At 45.8% G+C, this 19,048-nt stretch overlaps 1 protein-coding gene across 1 annotated transcript in view; it reads left to right on the forward strand.

Moving 5' to 3' along the window:
* The first annotated feature begins 2,458 nt into the window (after positions 1-2,458).
* The window catches only part of DGKQ (diacylglycerol kinase theta), a 157,586-nt gene continuing 140,996 nt past the window's right edge, over positions 2,459-19,048 (forward strand). The window contains exon 1 of the mRNA XM_075594267.1: positions 2,459-3,045. Coding sequence (XP_075450382.1) covers positions 2,760-3,045 — 286 coding nt within the window. The 5' untranslated portion in view covers positions 2,459-2,759. The remainder of the gene's footprint in view (positions 3,046-19,048) is intronic.

Here is a 19,048-nt window from a genome sequence, read left to right on the forward strand (position 1 = left end):
CAGGTGTCAGATCCCAGCACGCCTCTGCGTAACTACCTGTCTCTTTCAAGGGAAGAGACACTGACTGAATTTAGATGTGCAGCCTCTTAAGTCCAGAGGGGGAGGGTTCAAGGTCTGAGCCCAGATTGGGCAGAACACAGGCCTTAGCCCACCTCCTCCCTTGTCACTCAAGAAAGCTGCTTAGAGTGGGGAAAACCCAGGATTGGTCCTGACACTGCCTGCACTGTTACCATGGCTTGCATGTCTGGGAGTGCAAACTGGTAGCTAAAACCAGGCATGGCTACATTTATATATGCGTCAACACATCTTAAATTAATTTTAGGACCGTTTGGGGTACCATTCTTGGTTTTAAAAGGGCAATCTCACATAAGTAAAACATTTGATCCTGCGTTAAGTGCTATTTAAGTCAATAGCAATTAACGCCAGATTTAGCACTTTAAATCTTTATTAGAGTTTAGTGAATCCTGACTAAATGCTTCTTTAGATGCAATCACTCAATGTACAATTTGCACTTATTTGTTTTCTCTGTAAAAACTTATGTTTCTAATTTCTTCAGGGTACATTTCATTAAAAATGTTGCTTGGTAATTACAATTTTTTTCACTGTATCTCTTTGGCTAACTATGGCAGCATAATTATATTAACAAAGCAACAAAGGTTTAAAAGCCTACAGTATGTCAAAATTTAGCTGCATACAAAGACCGATTTCCAATAAGGCTGGCTAGGGTATAGCCTCCCTAGAGCATTGTGTGTCTTACCTTTTCCAGAGCGGACCCCCTCCTGTAGCATCGCGTAGTCCCGCTGACGTCACATGACAACATGTTAGGCTGCGGTCCCAGTCATCACTGTGACACGCGCGCCCGGCGGGGGGGGGGGGGCGGCGCGTGCACAGCGCTAACCGCGATCTGCGTTTTTTTTAGGAGGGAGCTTGCGACAGGAGGGGGCTCAGGGATTTACGGGGCGTGGCCATCACGTCACATGGCTGGTTCGCCCTCATTGGGTGAACCGCCGGCGGGGGCGTGGCCACGCCTTCGTCACAAGGTCTAAACTCAATTTCATTGAGTTGTAAAAAACCTTGCAGTACGGCGCAGCTGCACCTTCAGCGGGAAGGTAACTACTGGGCCCGGCCCCATTTAGGGGTGGTGCTTACACGCACAGTGCACGCCGTGCGCTGTGGCAGTTACTGGGACCGCAGCCTGACATCGCATTGCCATGGTAACGCGGCATCACATGCCGTCATGACGTTGCTATGCTGCGGAGGATGGCCGCCCCCGAGCCTATAGGCGGCAAAAACGTAAGTCTGCCACTCGCTGCAAATACATCAGTTTACAACAAGTTTTATCTGAAAATAGATTAGGAAAAATCCAAACCATTTTGATTTTTTGATTTAATGGACACTTTAAACATGCTCAATCTTCTTTTATTTTGTTTTATGCGGTCAGTCCACTATACTGAACCCATTAAACATGCCACTGACACTAGTTCACTTTGATCCTAGGTGGACGCTTTTTTTTTCATCCTCCTTGCATGCACATCACCAGGGTATTAGCAAATCTCAGTGTTAGAGACATTCAAATTTAAAAAAATCCGAGAAGCGCTTTGAAAACAATTTGTAACTAGTTTGTTAGTATTATAATAAAGTGATAACAAAAAAAATGTGTAGTACACTGTATGTAGAATAATGCAAGAGACTGCACAGTGACAGGCTGGGAGGTGGGAGGAGGCTGCGCAGTGACGGGCTGGGAGGTGGGAGGTGGGAGGAGGCAGCCCAGTGACGGGCTGGGAGGTGGGAGGAGGCTGCGCAGTGACGGGCTGGGAGGTGGGAGGAGGCTGCGCAGTGACGGGCTGGGAGGTGGGAGGAGGCTGCCCAGTGAAGGGCTGGGAGGTGGGAGGAGGCTGCGCAGTGACGGGCTGGGAGGTGGGAGGTGGGAGGAGGCTGCGCAGTGACGGGCTGGGAGGTGGGAGGTGGCTGCGCAGTGACGGGCTGGGAGGTGGGAGGAAGCTGCGCAGTGACGGGCTGGGAGGTGGGAGGAGGCTGCCCAGTGACGGGCTGGGAGGTGGGAGGTGGGAGGAGACTGCCCAGTGACGGGCTGGGAGGTGGGAGGTGGCTGCGCAGTGACGGGCTGGGAGGTGGGAGGAAGCTGCGCAGTGACGGGCTGGGAGGTGGGAGGAGGCTGCCCAGTGAAGGGCTGGGAGGTGGGAGGTGGGAGGAGACTGCCCAGTGACGGGCTGGGAGGTGGGAGGTGGGAGGAGGCTGCGCAGTGACGGGCTGGGAGGTGGGAGGAGGCTGCGCAGTGACGGGCTGGGAGGTGGGAGGAGGCTGCCCAGTGACGGGCTGGGAGGTGGGAGGAGGCTGCCCAGTGACGGGCTGGGAGGTGGGAGGAGGCTGCCCAGTGACGGGCTGGGAGGTGGGAGGAGCCTGTCCAGTGACGGGCTGGGAGGTGGGAGGAGCCTGTCCAGTGACGGGCTGGGAGGTGGGAGGAGGATTCGGTCTCAGCACGGCGAGGTCAGCCCAGAGCAGCCCGTCTTGCACTCGCTCCTTGAATTGCTGTTTTCGTCTGGCTGGTTTAGGAGCAAGGGGGCTTCATAATTTTTTTTTTTTTGCAACCAATTGATTTGATCAACGTAGAAGACCCAATGGATTAATTACCGGCAGACACTGTATTTGGCAAAGAAAAAAGAAAAGCTGTCTTCCTTGCACGTTTCCTTGTCTGGCAGCGTTTCTTTTCCTGTCCCGCTCTCTCATTGTATGAGGGAGAGATGGCTGCGGACGGAGCTAGATCCAGGTTTGGAAATCTGGGCTACCGCGGAGGGGGAAGCAACAGCAGCAGCCCATCTTCCAGCCCAAAGCTGGGGAGGAGCAGGACACCGCCACAGCAACCTCATCACATCCCATCATCTTCTTCACCTGGGACTAAACGCCAGCAGCAAAGACAACCCCCTTCCTCCCCAGGGCACAGCTTCAAGAAAGTGACCCTCACCAAACCCACATTCTGCCACCACTGCACAGATTTCATCTGGGGACTGGCTGGCTTCCAGTGTGAAGGTAACACATCGTGGGGAGGTCATTATTGAACCATTACTGTGGCTTGCACATCTGAGTGTCACAGGAGACGCTGGCATCTTCAGCTTTTATCTTTGCTTGTGTTAAATCTACTTTCACACCCCAATCCTGATAAGAGAACCAGTGACAGCAGTGCATGAAAGCAGTGACACACACAGTGTAGTTGTCAGGTTTGCTCATCAGGTCATTCTTTACTCAATGACAAATCCCATTGGCCAAATTCAATTCTTCAATGAATTTCCTTTTTAACGTAATGAGGTTTGAGTTTTTAGGCCTATCTTGGACTTGGTAAGATTTGTCTTGAAATCCTGATTTCCTACCCCATGCTAAAAATAACAAATCTAGTTGAAATCTGGGTTTAGGACAGACCCATTAACAGTGACTAAAGGGGGGCAGGCTGTCAGGTATGCTCATATCCCCCTGGCTGTCAGGTATGCTCATATCCCCCTGGCTGTCAGGTATGCTCATATCCCCCTGGCTGTCAGGTATGCTCATATCCCCCTGGCTGTCAGGTATGCTCATATCCCCCTGGCTGTCAGGTATGCTCATATCCCCCTGGCTGTCAGGTATGCTCATATCCCCCTGGCTGTCAGGTATGCTCATATCCCCCTGGCTGTCAGGTATGCTCATATCCCCCTGGCTGTCAGGTATGCTCATATCCCCCTGGCTGTCAGGTATGCTCATATCCCCCTGGCTGTCAGGTATGCTCATATCCCCCTGGCTGTCAGGTATGCTCATATCCCCTGGCTGTCAGGTATGCTCATATCCCCCTGGCTGTCAGGTATGCTCATATCCCCCTGGCTGCCAGGTATGCTCATATCCCCCTGGCTGCCAGGCATGCTCATATCCCCCTGGCTGCCAGGCATGCTCATATCCCCCTGGCTGCCAGGCATGCTCATATCCCCCTGGCTGTCAGGTATGCTCATATCCCCCTGGCTGTCAGGTATGCTCATATCCCCCTGGCTGTCAGGTATGCTCATATCCCCCTGGCTGTCAGGTATGCTCATATCCCCCTGGCTGTCAGGTATGCTCATATCCCCCTGGCTGTCAGGTATGCTCATATCCCCCTGGCTGCCAGGTATGCTCATATCCCCCTGGCTGCCAGGTATGCTCATATCCCCCTGGCTGCCAGGTATGCTCATATCCCCCTGGCTGCCAGGTATGCTCATATCCCCCTGGCTGCCAGGTATGCTCATATCCCCCCGGCTGCCAGGTATGCTCATATCCCCCCGGCTGTCAGGTATGCTCATATCCCCCCGGCTGCCAGGTATGCTCATATCCCCCCGGCTGCCAGGTATGCTCATATCCCCCCGGCTGCCAGGTATGCTCATATCCCCCCGGCTGCCAGGTATGCTCATATCCCCCTGGCTGTCAACCGCAATGAACAGCTATCATTTAAATGGCAGTGTAAACAGCCTGGAAAAAGGGTTGTCTTGTTCATTGCAGCCTTTTAGGCTTTAAACGGGACTCTGATTGTGACCACATCAACACATCAATCATGTTCTAAATGATCTTCCCAATATATATATATTTATTACCAATATCATATTGACAATGGCAAAGTGATGAGCTGATTCTTCTTTTTGTTGTTGTCATAGCACATTGACATGTGAAACAGTGCTGTAGAAAATTACAACTCTATCATAGGCTCTACAGGTTATCCCCATGTATACGTTTGTTTTTACATCTATTGATGGTAAAATAAACAATGTAGTAAACCCATATGGTGCTAAATCTGCTATCCCTCCTCTAGCTGTGAAACAATTATTCTAGATAATTTACCATTCTTGTTTTGAAGTGCTTATGGGATTGCATGTTTCCATCCATCCATCCATCCATATTATTTATTTAGTTTTTAAATTATTATTGTGTTGGAAATTGATTAGATTCAAACAAACTGCTTTCATTTTGGAAATTACCATGCACAGCAGACACAGTGCATGTTTTATAAGCCCATTTAAAATCGACTGCAAGTACTTGTCAATTTCAGTCACGCAGGAGGCAGTGTTGTCCTTGTGCTTCTGGCAGTGCACTATGTACGCAGAGCATTTTCCCTAAGTGGGCTCTCAGACAGATCCTTAAACTACAGATGTAGCTAAGCGAACTGTCTTTGGTGCTGCAGCCCCCATGGTCACGCAACCGCAGTGGTTGCGCTATGGGGGGGTCATTTGGAAGCGTGGACAACCCGCAGTGCGATCGCGACAGACACTGTCTTTGCTGTAAATGTAAACGTACATTTTGTGTTAATGCCTAAAGAATACCGCATTGTGAAAGCATATTTTTTCTTTTACAGCGCTGTTTTTATTCGTTTTATGGCATCAAACGCTTGAATTTCAATGAGTGATCTGTGTGCTTCCTTCTTAAACCAATTTGAATTGGATGATCTAGTCATTTTCTTCTTTTTTGTTGTAAATATTGTATATTGCTTGAATTGCAGTTGATGTAACCCCCCCCCCCCCAAAACATGCACATTTTACTAGAAATTCTCTTAACGCCTCACAAGGTTTAAAAATGTGTTCTTCCGATTTAAAAGGCGCTGCTCTGGTTATTCTTTCGAAGTGTCATTTTATTCCTAGTATTAGTTGCTGTATATCCATTACTTGTTTTTATCTGATTTTGGCCAATTTATTGTTTACATGCAGATTTTGTTTTGAAAAATAATATGGGCCGCACTACTTTTAGTTGATTTACAGTTTTACCTAATGTTAGAAAGAACCCTAAAAGCCCTGGCTGTGCAGGTCATTCATCAATGTGTATGCTAATAGAACACTTGTGTTGGCAACAGTCTCTATACCATGTCATACTTTATTGTAACATGCCATTAATTTTGGCGAAATACTAGTGTCATTTTTGAGTGACCACCGCAGTAACATAGAAACATAGAATTTGACGTCGGATGAGAACCTAGTCTACCTGTTTTTCTCTCCTGTAAAACCTCAGACCCTGTTTGATTCTTGGCTTTTTGTTTGGCATTTTTTAAAGCCTTATGTCTGTCCCAAGCATTTTTGAATGCCCTTACTGTATTAGCCTCTTACCACCTGTGTTGGGAGACTATTCCACAACTTATAAGTACTTGTTTACATTTCCCCGTAGCCTGCGTCCATAGTGCAGGAGACGGCACGAGCGACGTCTCTCGCACCGAAAACAAAAACTAGGGCGGCAATGTGTATAGTGCGCACGTTCACAAACGCGACAGGCGACCGGTGCTTAGTGCAACAACCTTGTTTGAATTTGCTGCGCGTCGGCCGGGTCATGTGAGCGGTTTGCCCAATGAGGGCGAACCAGCTCCGTGACATCATCGACATGCCCACGGCACGCCCCACCACATCGCGCAAACATGCAGGTCACGAATCTCGGCAAGTGCACACGTGCCTGTACTATGTCTGAGGCCTTATCCTGCCACCCTCCAGCTTCAGAGCATGACCTCTTGTTCCAGCACTTTTATCAAATATTCTTCCCTCCTGGCCCGTACCCTTTACGTATTTGAAAGTTTCAATCATAAACCCCCTTTTCCCTTCTATCTTATACATTTTATTTATTTACTGCAGGTCCTTTTAGTCTTTCCTGATGAGTCTTATGCCGGAGATCATGCACCATTTTTGTAGCCTGTCTTTACGCAATGTCCAATTTATTTGTGTGTCCAGAATTGAATTCGGAACTCTAGGTGAGTCTCACCAATGATGTAGAAAGTGGCATTACCACCCTCTTCTTTCTGCTGCTGATCCCTCTCCCTATACAACCTAACACCCTGCAGGCTTTCCCCATTGCTTTGTTACATTGCTTGCCTACTTTTAATTAAATGACTCCCAAGTACCTTACTTTTTATTTTTTTATAGTTGTTGACATTTTAGCGCCATTAATTCTGTACTCTGTCATTGGCTTTTCGTGACCTAAGTGCATTATTTTGCACCCAATGAGGCACAGCTGTCTTGAGCAGAAAACTTTCCCCGCCTGCTCGCGCCCCCTCTTTATCTTGTCTTCGGCGTCACGTTGCCATGGCAACAGGACGTCACGTGACCCGCGACAGCATTTGACGCCGCATTGCCAGGGTGACGCATCCCCATAGACAAGGTAAGGGACATTGTAGAGGTCTCACAGGATCCCACGGCATTTAATTTGAATGCCTTGGGGAAGAGCGCAGGGCCTCTGCTACTGCAGCGCCCCCCCTGAAAAATCTTGCACACCCCTGCATTACACTAAACATTGTGGCGCACGAAATTAGAGAGCAGAATGGTGGGTGACAGCTTTGTCTCCATGCGGGGTGCAAGTGTGTGGTTAGTCCTGCATAGGAACTTCCTGTGTGTGATATGTATATATCTATCTCTCGGAAGGGCACTCAAGGTCATTTTTCAACAGTGCACGGGTTTCTCCAAAGCAGGGTACTGATGTTCCTTAGTACGTGGGCATGGTCAGCGCTTAGGCAGTGAGCCCCTGCAGCCGCAATGAGAGCGGCTTTAGCAGGAGCTCGCGCACAGGGGCTAGCCGACCAGAACATTTTAGTTTCAGTGCTGAGGGGAGCGCAGGGCCGCTCCATGACGTCACTGGCCCGCCCCCCGACACGCACCCAGACAGCGCGAGAACTAAGGCCAGGGAAAGCACCCGCTTTCCCTCAGCGCGACTCCGCATGGCTGAAGTCACTATGGATTCCGCAATACGCTTACTAAAAGAGCAATCATTTATTAATACACAAAATATCACTTTTTGGAGACTTGAAAGTCCATTGACCTTTTTGCTTGTACACACACACACTCACTCACTCACTCACTCTCTCTGTTCTGGAAAAAACAGTGACCCTTTTAATTTTTCTTATCTTTTATATTTCCCACTGAATCCCCATGCAAATTTGCACAATTCTAGGTCTGTTATGTACGTTAAGACTATATACTGCCATGGACCCCTGCTGTTAATCCAATGGGCCATTAGTCTCTGCAGAAATGTCACAAATGTTCCAGCATGTACCTGGGTCTTTTTGGGAATTGCCACTGATTTGTTTTAGAATAACCGTCGGCACTACAGTAAGAAGCACAATGTAGAAAATCAACTGATGTCACTGTATTATGTCAACAAGTACAAGATACTCTGGTATTTCATTAAATAAGAAATACCAGTTTTCGCTTGAAACTAGTAAATGGGGTAAACTGTGGTAATCTAATATCAGTCACTAAGATTACTATAAAGTGTGTCTGTTCAAAATGTCCTCCTCCTGCTGAAACGCATTCCAGAAGACTAGAATGCCACTGTCTGCATAATCGATACCGCGTTGATCCAGCTGCTCCCACACCTAAACGATACGTTGTTTTACTAATTAATAATCCTAGTGATCATTCTGTATCTGGAAACATTTTATGTGCAGTAAGACTCTTTGACCATAATTCTTGCTCAGTCTCAAGCACTTTTATAACGTGGACAGGAGTTATTGCTGAACTCAACTTTGATTTTTAAATAAATGTTTTTAATTAATATCTATTCACTACTGGTTTTGTGGTCGGTTGCAGTTCCTAGATGCCTAAAACCACTTTTAACCTATTACAAATTGTTGTATAATATTCAGATGTTTAAATATAGAACCCCTTTCTGTTCATTCATAGATCATGTGGGATCATATATAAAACAAATGAATACATTGACTTGCTTAAATCCTGACTTGTACCATGCCCTTTGTTTAATATTACGTATTTGGGACACTAGTTCTTTGCAACAAGTCTATAACTGTTAACAAAAGTGGCATTGCAAATTATTAATTTTACTTGATCATTGCAATAACTAAAATCTATTCGACTATGTATTAGACATCATGTAACCAATTGTTTATAAAAGTGCTTCTATGTAGGCCTACAGTCTTTATAAAATAAAAAAAGAAGAATATTAGGAAAGGATCTTCAATAGATTTTAATCTGCTCTTTGGATGTGTTTGGTCATGTCATGTAATTTTGCTGTGTCTACTGGAATGATGCATAAATTGCAACTGAATTTATTGTTGCTTCCAGCTGTTACACTTTGTTGATATAATAACCCAAAATAGCACATAATGCATCAACAAAGAGCTTCTGCTATGTTTTACCACTGCTGTTCAGCATCCTCTTGGCTTTAATTTGTCCATTTGTTGCTTGTGCAATTCCTGGACAGTTTTGCCGCTTGTAAATAAGCATTAAACATAGCCATATTAAAGCAGTTTAAAATATATTTTGATCTGCTCCCTTTTGGAGAACTAGTTGAAGAGCCCAGGGATATTATAACAAAGCAATAGTGCACTTCGTTTACACGTTGTTTTCATTTCAGCCTCATTACCTGAATACCAAAAAGCCCTTTAATGGAAATTCTTGTGTGTCTCGCCATTCGCTACTTATGCTTTTTAAACTAGGTATAAGTTTTGCACAAAATGTCATGTAAACAGTTGAATGATTGGTTTATGGTTTTAATGTAACAATCTAAACCCAGTTGCTAAAGGATTTCCCCAGGAAATATGAAGCGTATAATTCTGACTAAAGCTTTAATAATTTTTAAGTCCGATATTTTTTTTTTATTCGTCTTACAATTCCCCTCCACTCTTCTCTTTCTCTCCCCCCCCCCCCCCCCCCATTTTTTTTTTGTTGGCTGTGCATTTTTAAAACAGTCCACAGCTTTTCTTCTGGTTAGTTAGTACACAGAGGGCATACCTGCAAAGGGTCTATCCAGTACACACTCCTGAGGATACACACATGTCACACACAATGCCTTGGACCTTATTTAAACTAAATTGCTAGAATACTTTGTGGTCTTTTTTGACTACACGATACTGTATATCAGACAGCCAATAGCACTAAACTTAGTGGGGTGTGGCTAAGTTTAAATATAATTTTGTGTATGTATATTTATAGTTGTAAGTATTTGTGTTTAGGTGTCGGCCTGCCATGAAATCCAGTTTGTCTTTCTCAATCCTAAAACAGAAAATGCTTGTTGCCTGTCTCAAAAATACATTTCTTTTTCTTGACTCTCTTTGAAACTGGTATTTACGCATGAAACACTTTATTCCTGCTTTTCTTTTTTTTTTTTTTTTTCATTTATAAGATACTGTGCCTCAAAATGAAGATTTCATGGATGGAATACAATGGCTGCCATGGATTGTAATAGAAATCAATAAAGCCAAATCAAAAAGAAAAACACATCTCCACCTTAATGACATTTTGGAAAAGTCTGCTCTATGATTTCAATGTATTTCTAAATGCACATGTGGAGAGTTGCTACTTTGTCCTGGTTATATTTTTGATGCTAGATGTCTCCTAATGTTAAAAGCAGTTGTAATTGAACTGAGGGAGTCAATTTATTTCCCTGTATTTCAGGCAACAAAATATTATATATTTTTTGCCTGTGATTTCAGTGTCACATTAATGCCTTTAACATATTCAGTTGTGATGACAATGCAGCAACCAAGGGGTTCACTTTCATTAAAAAAAATACATATCTGTCTCCTGTGAGGTCACCTGGTCCTTGCATTAATGGGCCAATAAAATAATGAAGACCAATATGTTTATAATTGTAGTGACTGGTGAAAGTCTACAGATGTACCCTAGATTTGACATGCTCTCTAGGTTCTCTACACGGGCCCTGGGTAAATTCCTGACACTATTCTGGCAAATGGGGTGAAGGAAAGATCAATCCCCATTTCTTACAAATTTAAAAATGTAGGATTAAATTCTGACGTAATTCAGAAGGATAGAAATATAGATTTGATGCGGGTAAAATTAGGTGCTTACAATAATATGAAATATGACAGGTTGCATATGTCAGCTATTTGTTTTCTTCTCAATGATTTGAAATGAGTCCTTTCAAGACAAAGATATCCAGACGTGCATTAAAATCATTCAGATGCAACGGTGAGGGTAACATTATTCTAGGGATTATAGGGTATTTGATACACTCTGATTCATTGGAGCTTAAAAACATTCTCTCTCCCTGCCATAAATGCGGTATAGTGAAGAGTTCTAAATCTTTTAATCATTAATATCTGTTGGCACCTAAAAATGTATATTATGTTTTTGAGTGCTTCCAACGGTTTTCCATACAAATGAATGGGCCAAAAATGTACCTAAATGTAATATTTGCTTCCATTAGGTATTTATTTTCCGCTGTTCTGAGCCATTTCATGTTTTTACCTACGTACACGGTGCAATATATTTTATTTGTAAATAATGCAGTTCTGCAATTATAAAAACATATACCTGTACAATAATGGCGCAAGTAAGCTGCTCCCTTTTGGCTTTAGTTTGTTTTATTGTTTTTCCTCATTTATTTTTAAGATTGTAAACTTGCAATGAAATTTAAATCAATTTTTAGATATGCCGTATTTTATTCTAATTCGCCTAGAACTACTTCACTTTATTGTAGCAATGCATCAGTGCTGTGCAAATACATCGTCTCTCGATTTTTACTTTCCTACACAATGCATTTACTAGTGTCTTCTATTTTTAAAGCACTTATTATGTAGTTGATCTTTTTGAATTATTGATTAGATTTTTTTTTTTTAAATCTTTTATGAACTTCATTCTAAATGACGTCCTTTAAAAACAACAGAAGAAGTTGTGTTCTCTCCATTTCCCTTATGAAATGTAGTAGAATAGCCTTGTTTTAGTTTTACGTGTTAAAGCGAAGGGATGTTTTTGGTCTAGGATATTTGGTCGTGTCTGTTTTGCCACAACCAAATGGTCATCGGTGCTTTGCCGCGACTCACCTCGCCGCCTGAAGCTGCCACTGCCGCCGCCGGCCTCTTCGCCGCTATGGTGCCTTGCCCTAAAACACCCTTGCCCTGAAACCGCATAAATTAACACCCTACCCTAACAAGTAATAACATTTACCTTAGAAGTGGCAGGGATTCTAGCGGCAGATCGGCTGCGGTGGTGGGGTGTGTCATGGCAAAACCCTCATCATTATGCAAGATTTTATATCTTTCACTCGGCATTCAGATAATTAAAAAAAAGCTGTGTGTGCTGAGCACGCGCATAGTAAGTGAAACTTCTTTGACTTTTGTCACAGAAATTGTATTTGTGTTGGTGATGTTTTAATTAAAAATCAAAATACAATTTCAGTTACAAAACGCAAATAAATTTGACTTAGAATGCGCGTGCTCGGCACACATCCCCTGTATTGGCTATTTGCACTAAGTGTGAATTCCTTGTGTGTATGTGTGTCAGTGTGTGTGTATGTGTGTCAGTCAGTGTGTGTGTATTTGTGTCAGTGTGTGTGTGTCAGTCAGTGTGTGTGTCAGTCAGTGTGTATGTGTATTTGTGTCAGTGTGTATGTGTAAGTCAGTGTGTGTGTCAGTCAGTGTGTGGGGGGGTGTGGGTGGGTCAGAGTGTGCGGGGGTGGGTCAGAGTGTGCGGGGGGGTGTGGGTGAGTCAGTCAGTGTGCGGGGAGGGGTGGGTCAGTCAGTCAGTGCGCGGGGAGGTGTGGGTGGGTCAGTCAGTGTGCGGGGAGGGGTGGGTCAGTCAGTCAGTGTGCGGGGAGGGGTGGGTGGGTCAGTCAGTCAGTGTGCGGGGAGGTGTGGGTGGGTCAGTCAGTCAGTGTGCGGGGGAGGTGTGGGTGGGTCAGTCAGTCAGTGGGGGGGGTGGGTCAGTCAGTGTGTGTGTGGTTCAGTCAGTGTGTGGGGGGGGGGGGTGGGTCAGTCAGTGTGTGGGGGGGGTGGGGTGGGTGGGTCAGTCAGTGTGTGGGGGGGGGGGTGGGTGGGGTCAGTCAGTGTGTGGGGGTGTGTGTCAGTGTGTATGTGTGTGTGTGTGTGTGTGTATGTGAGTCAGTGTGTGTGTATGTGAGTCAGTATGTGTGTATGTGTCAGTGTGTATGTATGTGTGTGTGTGTGTCCTGCCCCCCTCTCTCCTGACTCTCCCCAGCACACTTGTCCTCCCCCCAGCACACTTGTCCTCCCCCCAGCACACTTGTCCTCCCCCCAGCACACTTGTCCTCCCCCCAGCACACTTGTCCTCCCCCCAGCACCCTTATCCTTTCCCTGCACCCAGACCCTTTCAGCAGTCCGCCCCCCCCCCCCCCCCCCCATTCCTACCAGATCGCGGCACAGAGGAGATGGAGGCAGTGTCGGCGGGGGGAGAGGGAGAAGCGCGTCATCGTCAGCTGGAGCCGACTCGGAGGCTTCTGATGGTGCTGTGGGGGACGTGGGGGACGCAGCGCACTCATCACCCCCCTCCTCCCCCCCCCCCGTTACCGGAGCAGGAGCAGTTCTATGCCTCGGCCGGGGCATGCACCGGGAGGAGAGGCCGCAGGAGATCAGCGCCTGCATAGAGCCCCGGGGAGCAGTGTGGGCTTCAGTGTCCCTGTGAGGAGAGTCATGGCGTCTCGAGCGTCGCCATGACTACCGGGCATGCGCAGCATATCAATGGGCGGGGAACGGGTGGGGAATCAGCGGCGCCGTCACAACTGCGCATGCGCGGCATGGCAGCGGCCGTTAGGAGCGGCGGCTATCGCCGCCGCATATGTCACGATGTGTGGGGGGGGGGGGCTCGGAGGGGGCGATTAGGAGCGGCGCCGGCGGCTATCGCCGCCGCATCTGATTTGTGGAGCGGGTGTGATGTCAGTGTTGGGGTCGGGCTGAGCCAGAACACAGCCCGGCCTCAACTGCCAGCACTGACGTCACATCCGTTTCATTTCTGTCTCCACAATTCTTTTTTGCCCCATCACGAATGAGGTGCCACTAAGGAAGTTTCACTTCAAAAGCTTCATTAAATACAGAAGAATTGTACACTGTAACTTCTATAAAATGTTGTCACATCAAAAGGCATCACAAAGAAAAGATGGCCACCCCTTGTGACCTGGGAATGATATAAGGATATTTTGTGTTAGTCTTGATTGCATTTTTCCATAGTTCCCTTGGTGTTCATGCACATTTTACTGCTGAATTTTATGTTGCCAACCTTAAAAATTATATGCCATGGTTAGATCTTCTATTACAAGTATTTCTGCTTTTCTCATATTGTTTTGTGCCCTCCTCTGTTATCTTCTCATTTCTCAAATGTCTGTATATTAATTCCTCCTCCCTTCCCTACAACTCTGCTGCTCTTCTCAGCCTCACTGCCTCAGTACCAAGAGGAAGGAATGCCCTATCTACATCTCAAGTACGCCCACTGCCTGTCTCTGCCATCACTTATTAGTGGCAGTGTGGAACACTACTGAACCATGTCAAACTACAGCTAGCAATCTGTTTAATGCTTCTAATTATGTTATATTGCAACATACGGCATATTTGGGTTTTGGAAGTACTGTGAGTTTCTCAGAGAATCTTAATCTAAATACTGGAAAGGGAAGAAGAATGGGAGAAAAAAAACAATTTGAGTAATACTAGATGTTTGATTAAATTAAATTTTGGGTCTACCCAAAATTTTATTAGGTCTCTCCAAAAATTGCAAATGCCGCCCCACCCTTCCCCCTCATCTCCGGTAACTAGGAGGAAAATACTAAGGCACGTATTGTTATTTAGAAGACCGACCGTGCCATACTATGTTTCTCCTAGCTACCAGTGCCTCTCTGGGACCCTCAGGATGTCCATTTATTAGATTAGAGAACAGGCTTTAAAGTGTCAGCTTGGATTCATTTTTGACAGAGTGGCTGCATTATTCCTGTTCCTCCCCCTTTCTTTTCCTTATTTTCTTCAGATACCAACAAGCAAAGACTGCTGGTGCTATTACTGATCACTGTGTTAGGCTAAGGCCCCGCTCCCTCAGTCAGCGCGCCCGCACTGCAGACAGGCGGCGCGCTGACAGGCAATTGACCGCTACCTGCGTTCTGTAGGGAGCGGCGGCCGGGGGGGCGTTGTTTGAGCGGAGGGACCCGCTACTCTCCCCCTCCCTCCTCATGACCTCTGCTGCTCCCGTAAATCCCCCCCCCCCCCCCGCGGATGGCTGCAGCGGAGCTCAGATTCAGGGAGCGGGAGATACAAATTTTCTGCCTCTAGCTGGGCGCACCTCCCTCCTCCCAAGCCGGCCAAAAGTTAACCACAAAAAACCCAAGACATACACACACACACAGCTTCCCTCCCTGCTCCCCTCCACTCACACACACAGGCACTTACACACAGGCAAATACACACATGGGGGGGGGGGCAGTGGATCGGAACGGGGATCGGAGCAGAGGGGGAAAATCGGAACGGGGGCAGGGGGTTCGGAGCAGAGGGGGAACACGGATTTGCTCCCTTGCGTGTCTCGTGACGCGACTCTCTCCGAAACTACAAGCTCCTTGTAGCTCCGGCTGGCTGACGCGTCACAGCACGCAGTCAGTCACGCCGGAAGGAGCCAGTGGGGACCTCCATAACGGAGGCAAGCAGCTGGTGGCCAGCGGCCACGCGCGCCGCCAGCTGCAGCGGGACCAAGGCCTAAGAATTGATTTGGTTTGGTAAAAGTTTTTTTGTCTTCAAAACTGATCAAATATTTATAGCCAAGCCATATTCTGTTACAGTTTGTCTCAAACAAAATGACTTCTTTAATTTTCCTGTACCCAACTGGGAATTTTCAGATATCTAATTGTTTTTCTAAATAACAAAGTTCACAAGCTTCACATTCTTAATGTTTAGCCTGAACGTGATTATATGTATGTATTTTTAAATGGTACAATGAAAAGAAAAAAAAAAGTTATGCATTATGATAGTTTGGTTCTATGCTTTATCAGATATATATGTATTGGGGGGGCAGTTTTTCTTTTTTTTTTTTAAATGCATTTGGGAGGGTTGTATATATTTGGGGGTGGTGGGGATTTTTTTTGTGTGTATTTGAGGGTGGGAAGGTTTTTTGTTTTCTTTTTGGTCTATATTTTGTGAGGGGGGGGAGGGAATAAGTGTGAGGAGGGGGATTGAGTAGGGTAATTGACGGAGCAGGGGTAGAGGAGAGAGGGTTGTAATACCTCATTAAGTTTGTGAGATGATTAGGAAATTAGATCATTTGAATTAAAGTTTTAGCCATGTGGCCCGAATCGGTTTTCCTTGGAGCAGTTTGGCCCGTCTCGCTTTACAAGTTGTGCAGGCCTGCTTTATCTTATCCTTGGAATCCCTAGTAATTCATATAGGCCTCTAATTTACTTGCACACCCTCTTAGGTCAAATGTATCAATAATATTGATAAAAGGGCACATCCGTTATTGCACTCACCCAATAACTTTTTAATTTACTGTTTCATCATCTTTTGAGTCTAGCCTTTTCCCTATCTGTAGTCCGACCATGGCATATTCAGGCTATCCTTTCTAATTCCATGCTTGGACAAAAAAATATAGCTAGTATATGGATAGGATGTTTCTGAGAAAGGTGGGGAAGCTGTGAGGCTTGGTATCTTGAGTACAGTATGACTCCGTCATCCACACTCATATACAGTATGACCATTCTAAAATATTTTTTTTTAGTTTTATGATTACAAATCACTCCATTTCAAATAGCAAGCATGGATTTCATTGGAAATGTTGAGAATACTTTTTTTTTCACAAAGGTCAATTCCAGGAATATTGCAACATCTCCCCGCCCTAAAATGAAAGTGAAGTAATGATATACAGGCATACCCCACATTAACGTACGCAATGGGACCGGAGCATGTATGTAAAGCGAAAATGTACTTAAAGTGAAGCACTACCTTTTCCCACTTATCGATGCATGTAATCGTCCTATACACTGGCGACATGTTTTATCCTGACTTGGCTAGTTCCGCAAGCCGGGAGATTTCCCGGCTTGCTAGCCAAATCCCCTCGGCGTGCCGCGCGTCACCGATGCGCGGTTATGCTTCATCGGTTGCCTGCGCCCCATGCGCGCGTGGCGGTGGGGGGTTCCGGGGGACTCGGCGGACCCGGAGAGGGAAGCCCCGATCGGAGGACCGCTCCTCCGAGGCTTCGGCACGCGCACGGGACACCCCGGTGCGCGCCCGGTTACTGTCGCGGCCGAAACCGGGTAAATGTAAGAATAAACTCGGCCGCGACAGTACGTGCATAACTGATGTAAATAACGCATTTGTAACAGGCTCTATAGTCTCCCCGCTTGCGCACAGCTTCGGTACATGTAGGGAGCTGGTATTGCTGTTCAGGACGTGCTGACAGGCGCTTGCGTGAGCAGCCGTTTGCCTATTGAGCGAGATGTCCTTACTCGCGAGTATACTTAAAGTGAGTGTCCTTAAACCGGGGTATGCCTGTAGAGAATGATTTGCTGTGATCTGTTGTAAATTTCCTTCTGCTATGTGAAAATAAAACACCACCCAAGAACTTGACTCTTCTCTGAGCACCTTCAAGGGTAATTTGTACATATATTTTCTGTTTATGGGTATTGCCTTTTACCCAATATCTTGAATGCATGTTTAAATGTCTAAACTATCTCAAAACATCCAGGGGGAGCATGTGGGGAGATAAGAGAACAATATATATATAAGTGCAGACGTTATGTAATAAGTAGGTATACAAGCAATGTCTTGGCTCTTATGGCTGATCTACTCACAGGAGCAAAGGTATATTCACAGCAGTTGGCAAATTGGGTTGCCACCCTTGAAGATATCTGTGAGCTGAACCCCCCTAGCGATTCTCCGTCAGAATTTGCACAAAGGTTAAAAGCATATATCACATTATGTGAATGGAGGATGTCCCGAAACAGCTCACCGCCTCCTACAGGTCAGTCTGCTGGCTTCCGCAGCTCTGTGTCCTGGACCGGAGCTTCCTTCTGCGCCCCCGTCTGCAAGATGTGACGTCAGAAGCCGAGAAACAGTTTGGTAGCTGGACGAAACGCGTAGAGTTTACCAGGGGACCAATTTTGGTCTTGGAGACGATCCGTAGAATCAGCTCTGAATGCAGTGAAGGAAGCTCCGGTCCAGGACACAGAGCTGCGGAAGCCAGCAGACTGACCTGTAGGAGGCGGTGAGCTGTTTCGGGACATCCTCCATTCACATAATGTAATATATGCTTTTAACCTTTGTGCAAATTCTGACGGAGAATCGCTAGGGGGGTTCAGCTCACAGATATCTTCAAGGGTGGCAACCCAATTTGCCAACTGCTGTGAATATACCTTTGCTCCTGTGAGTAGATCAGCCATAAGAGCCAAGACATTGCTTGTATACCTACTTATTACATAACGTCTGCACTTATATATATATTGTTCTCTTATCTCCCCACATGCTCCCCCTGGATGTTTTGAGATAATACTTAACCCTTGGAACCCGTGAAACAGGTCCCACCAGTGAGGTTTGAGCAAGGGGTTTGGCCACCTATTTCCTCAGAATCACTTTTCATTTACTATATATTGATTTCATCCACTAAGTAGCACCTGTTTTTCACCTTTTATCTACACAATATTAAATGTCTAAACTAATCACCACTCTAACTGGTAAATGTATTGCTTTTCAATTTGCAATTGCATTGTATTTACCAAAAAGTTGCAAAATTGCACTGAATACCACTCTCCTTTGTGAAACTAAACATAAGATACAGATAGAGGTCACTAATACACTGTTACAGTAATTCACTTACTACAGCACAAAATGATAGTGTAATAGCCTTGGAAATATGTCTCTGGTTCATTAGCTAGATCCTGTGGGATTATCAGTTTAGGAGTCTCTGAGTCTGGTTCAATACTATATCTTCTGTTGCAGAGGATTCTCATATCTACTGATATAGTTTGGCTGTCTAACACAGTGGTTTCTACTGGGATCAGACGCATTGTAAATGTTTCTGTATTTGATACAGTTTTTAAATGACAAGAAAATGGCAGGGAACCCTTTTATGTATGCCTGGGGAAACCAAAGGTTCCTAGGAACCCTGGTTGAAAAACGCTGGTCTAACCAATGTCCTTTACCTCGTTAATAGGATCAATTGATGTAGCTGTCTTTTCTATGTTGCATAGTCAAAACTAAATGTATGCATGAGTAGCCGCCTTTCCCCCTGTGTCAGGGCGACTACGTGTGCTGCTATACCTGTGTGGCAAACAGGAGGCATGATCCTCCGCCAATGGGGAGTCTGGGGTGTATGTATATCTACTTAACAGCGCCTCCACCTGC

Source organism: Ascaphus truei, chromosome 1, assembly GCF_040206685.1.
Source record: "Ascaphus truei isolate aAscTru1 chromosome 1, aAscTru1.hap1, whole genome shotgun sequence".
NCBI lineage: Eukaryota > Metazoa > Chordata > Amphibia > Anura > Ascaphidae > Ascaphus > Ascaphus truei.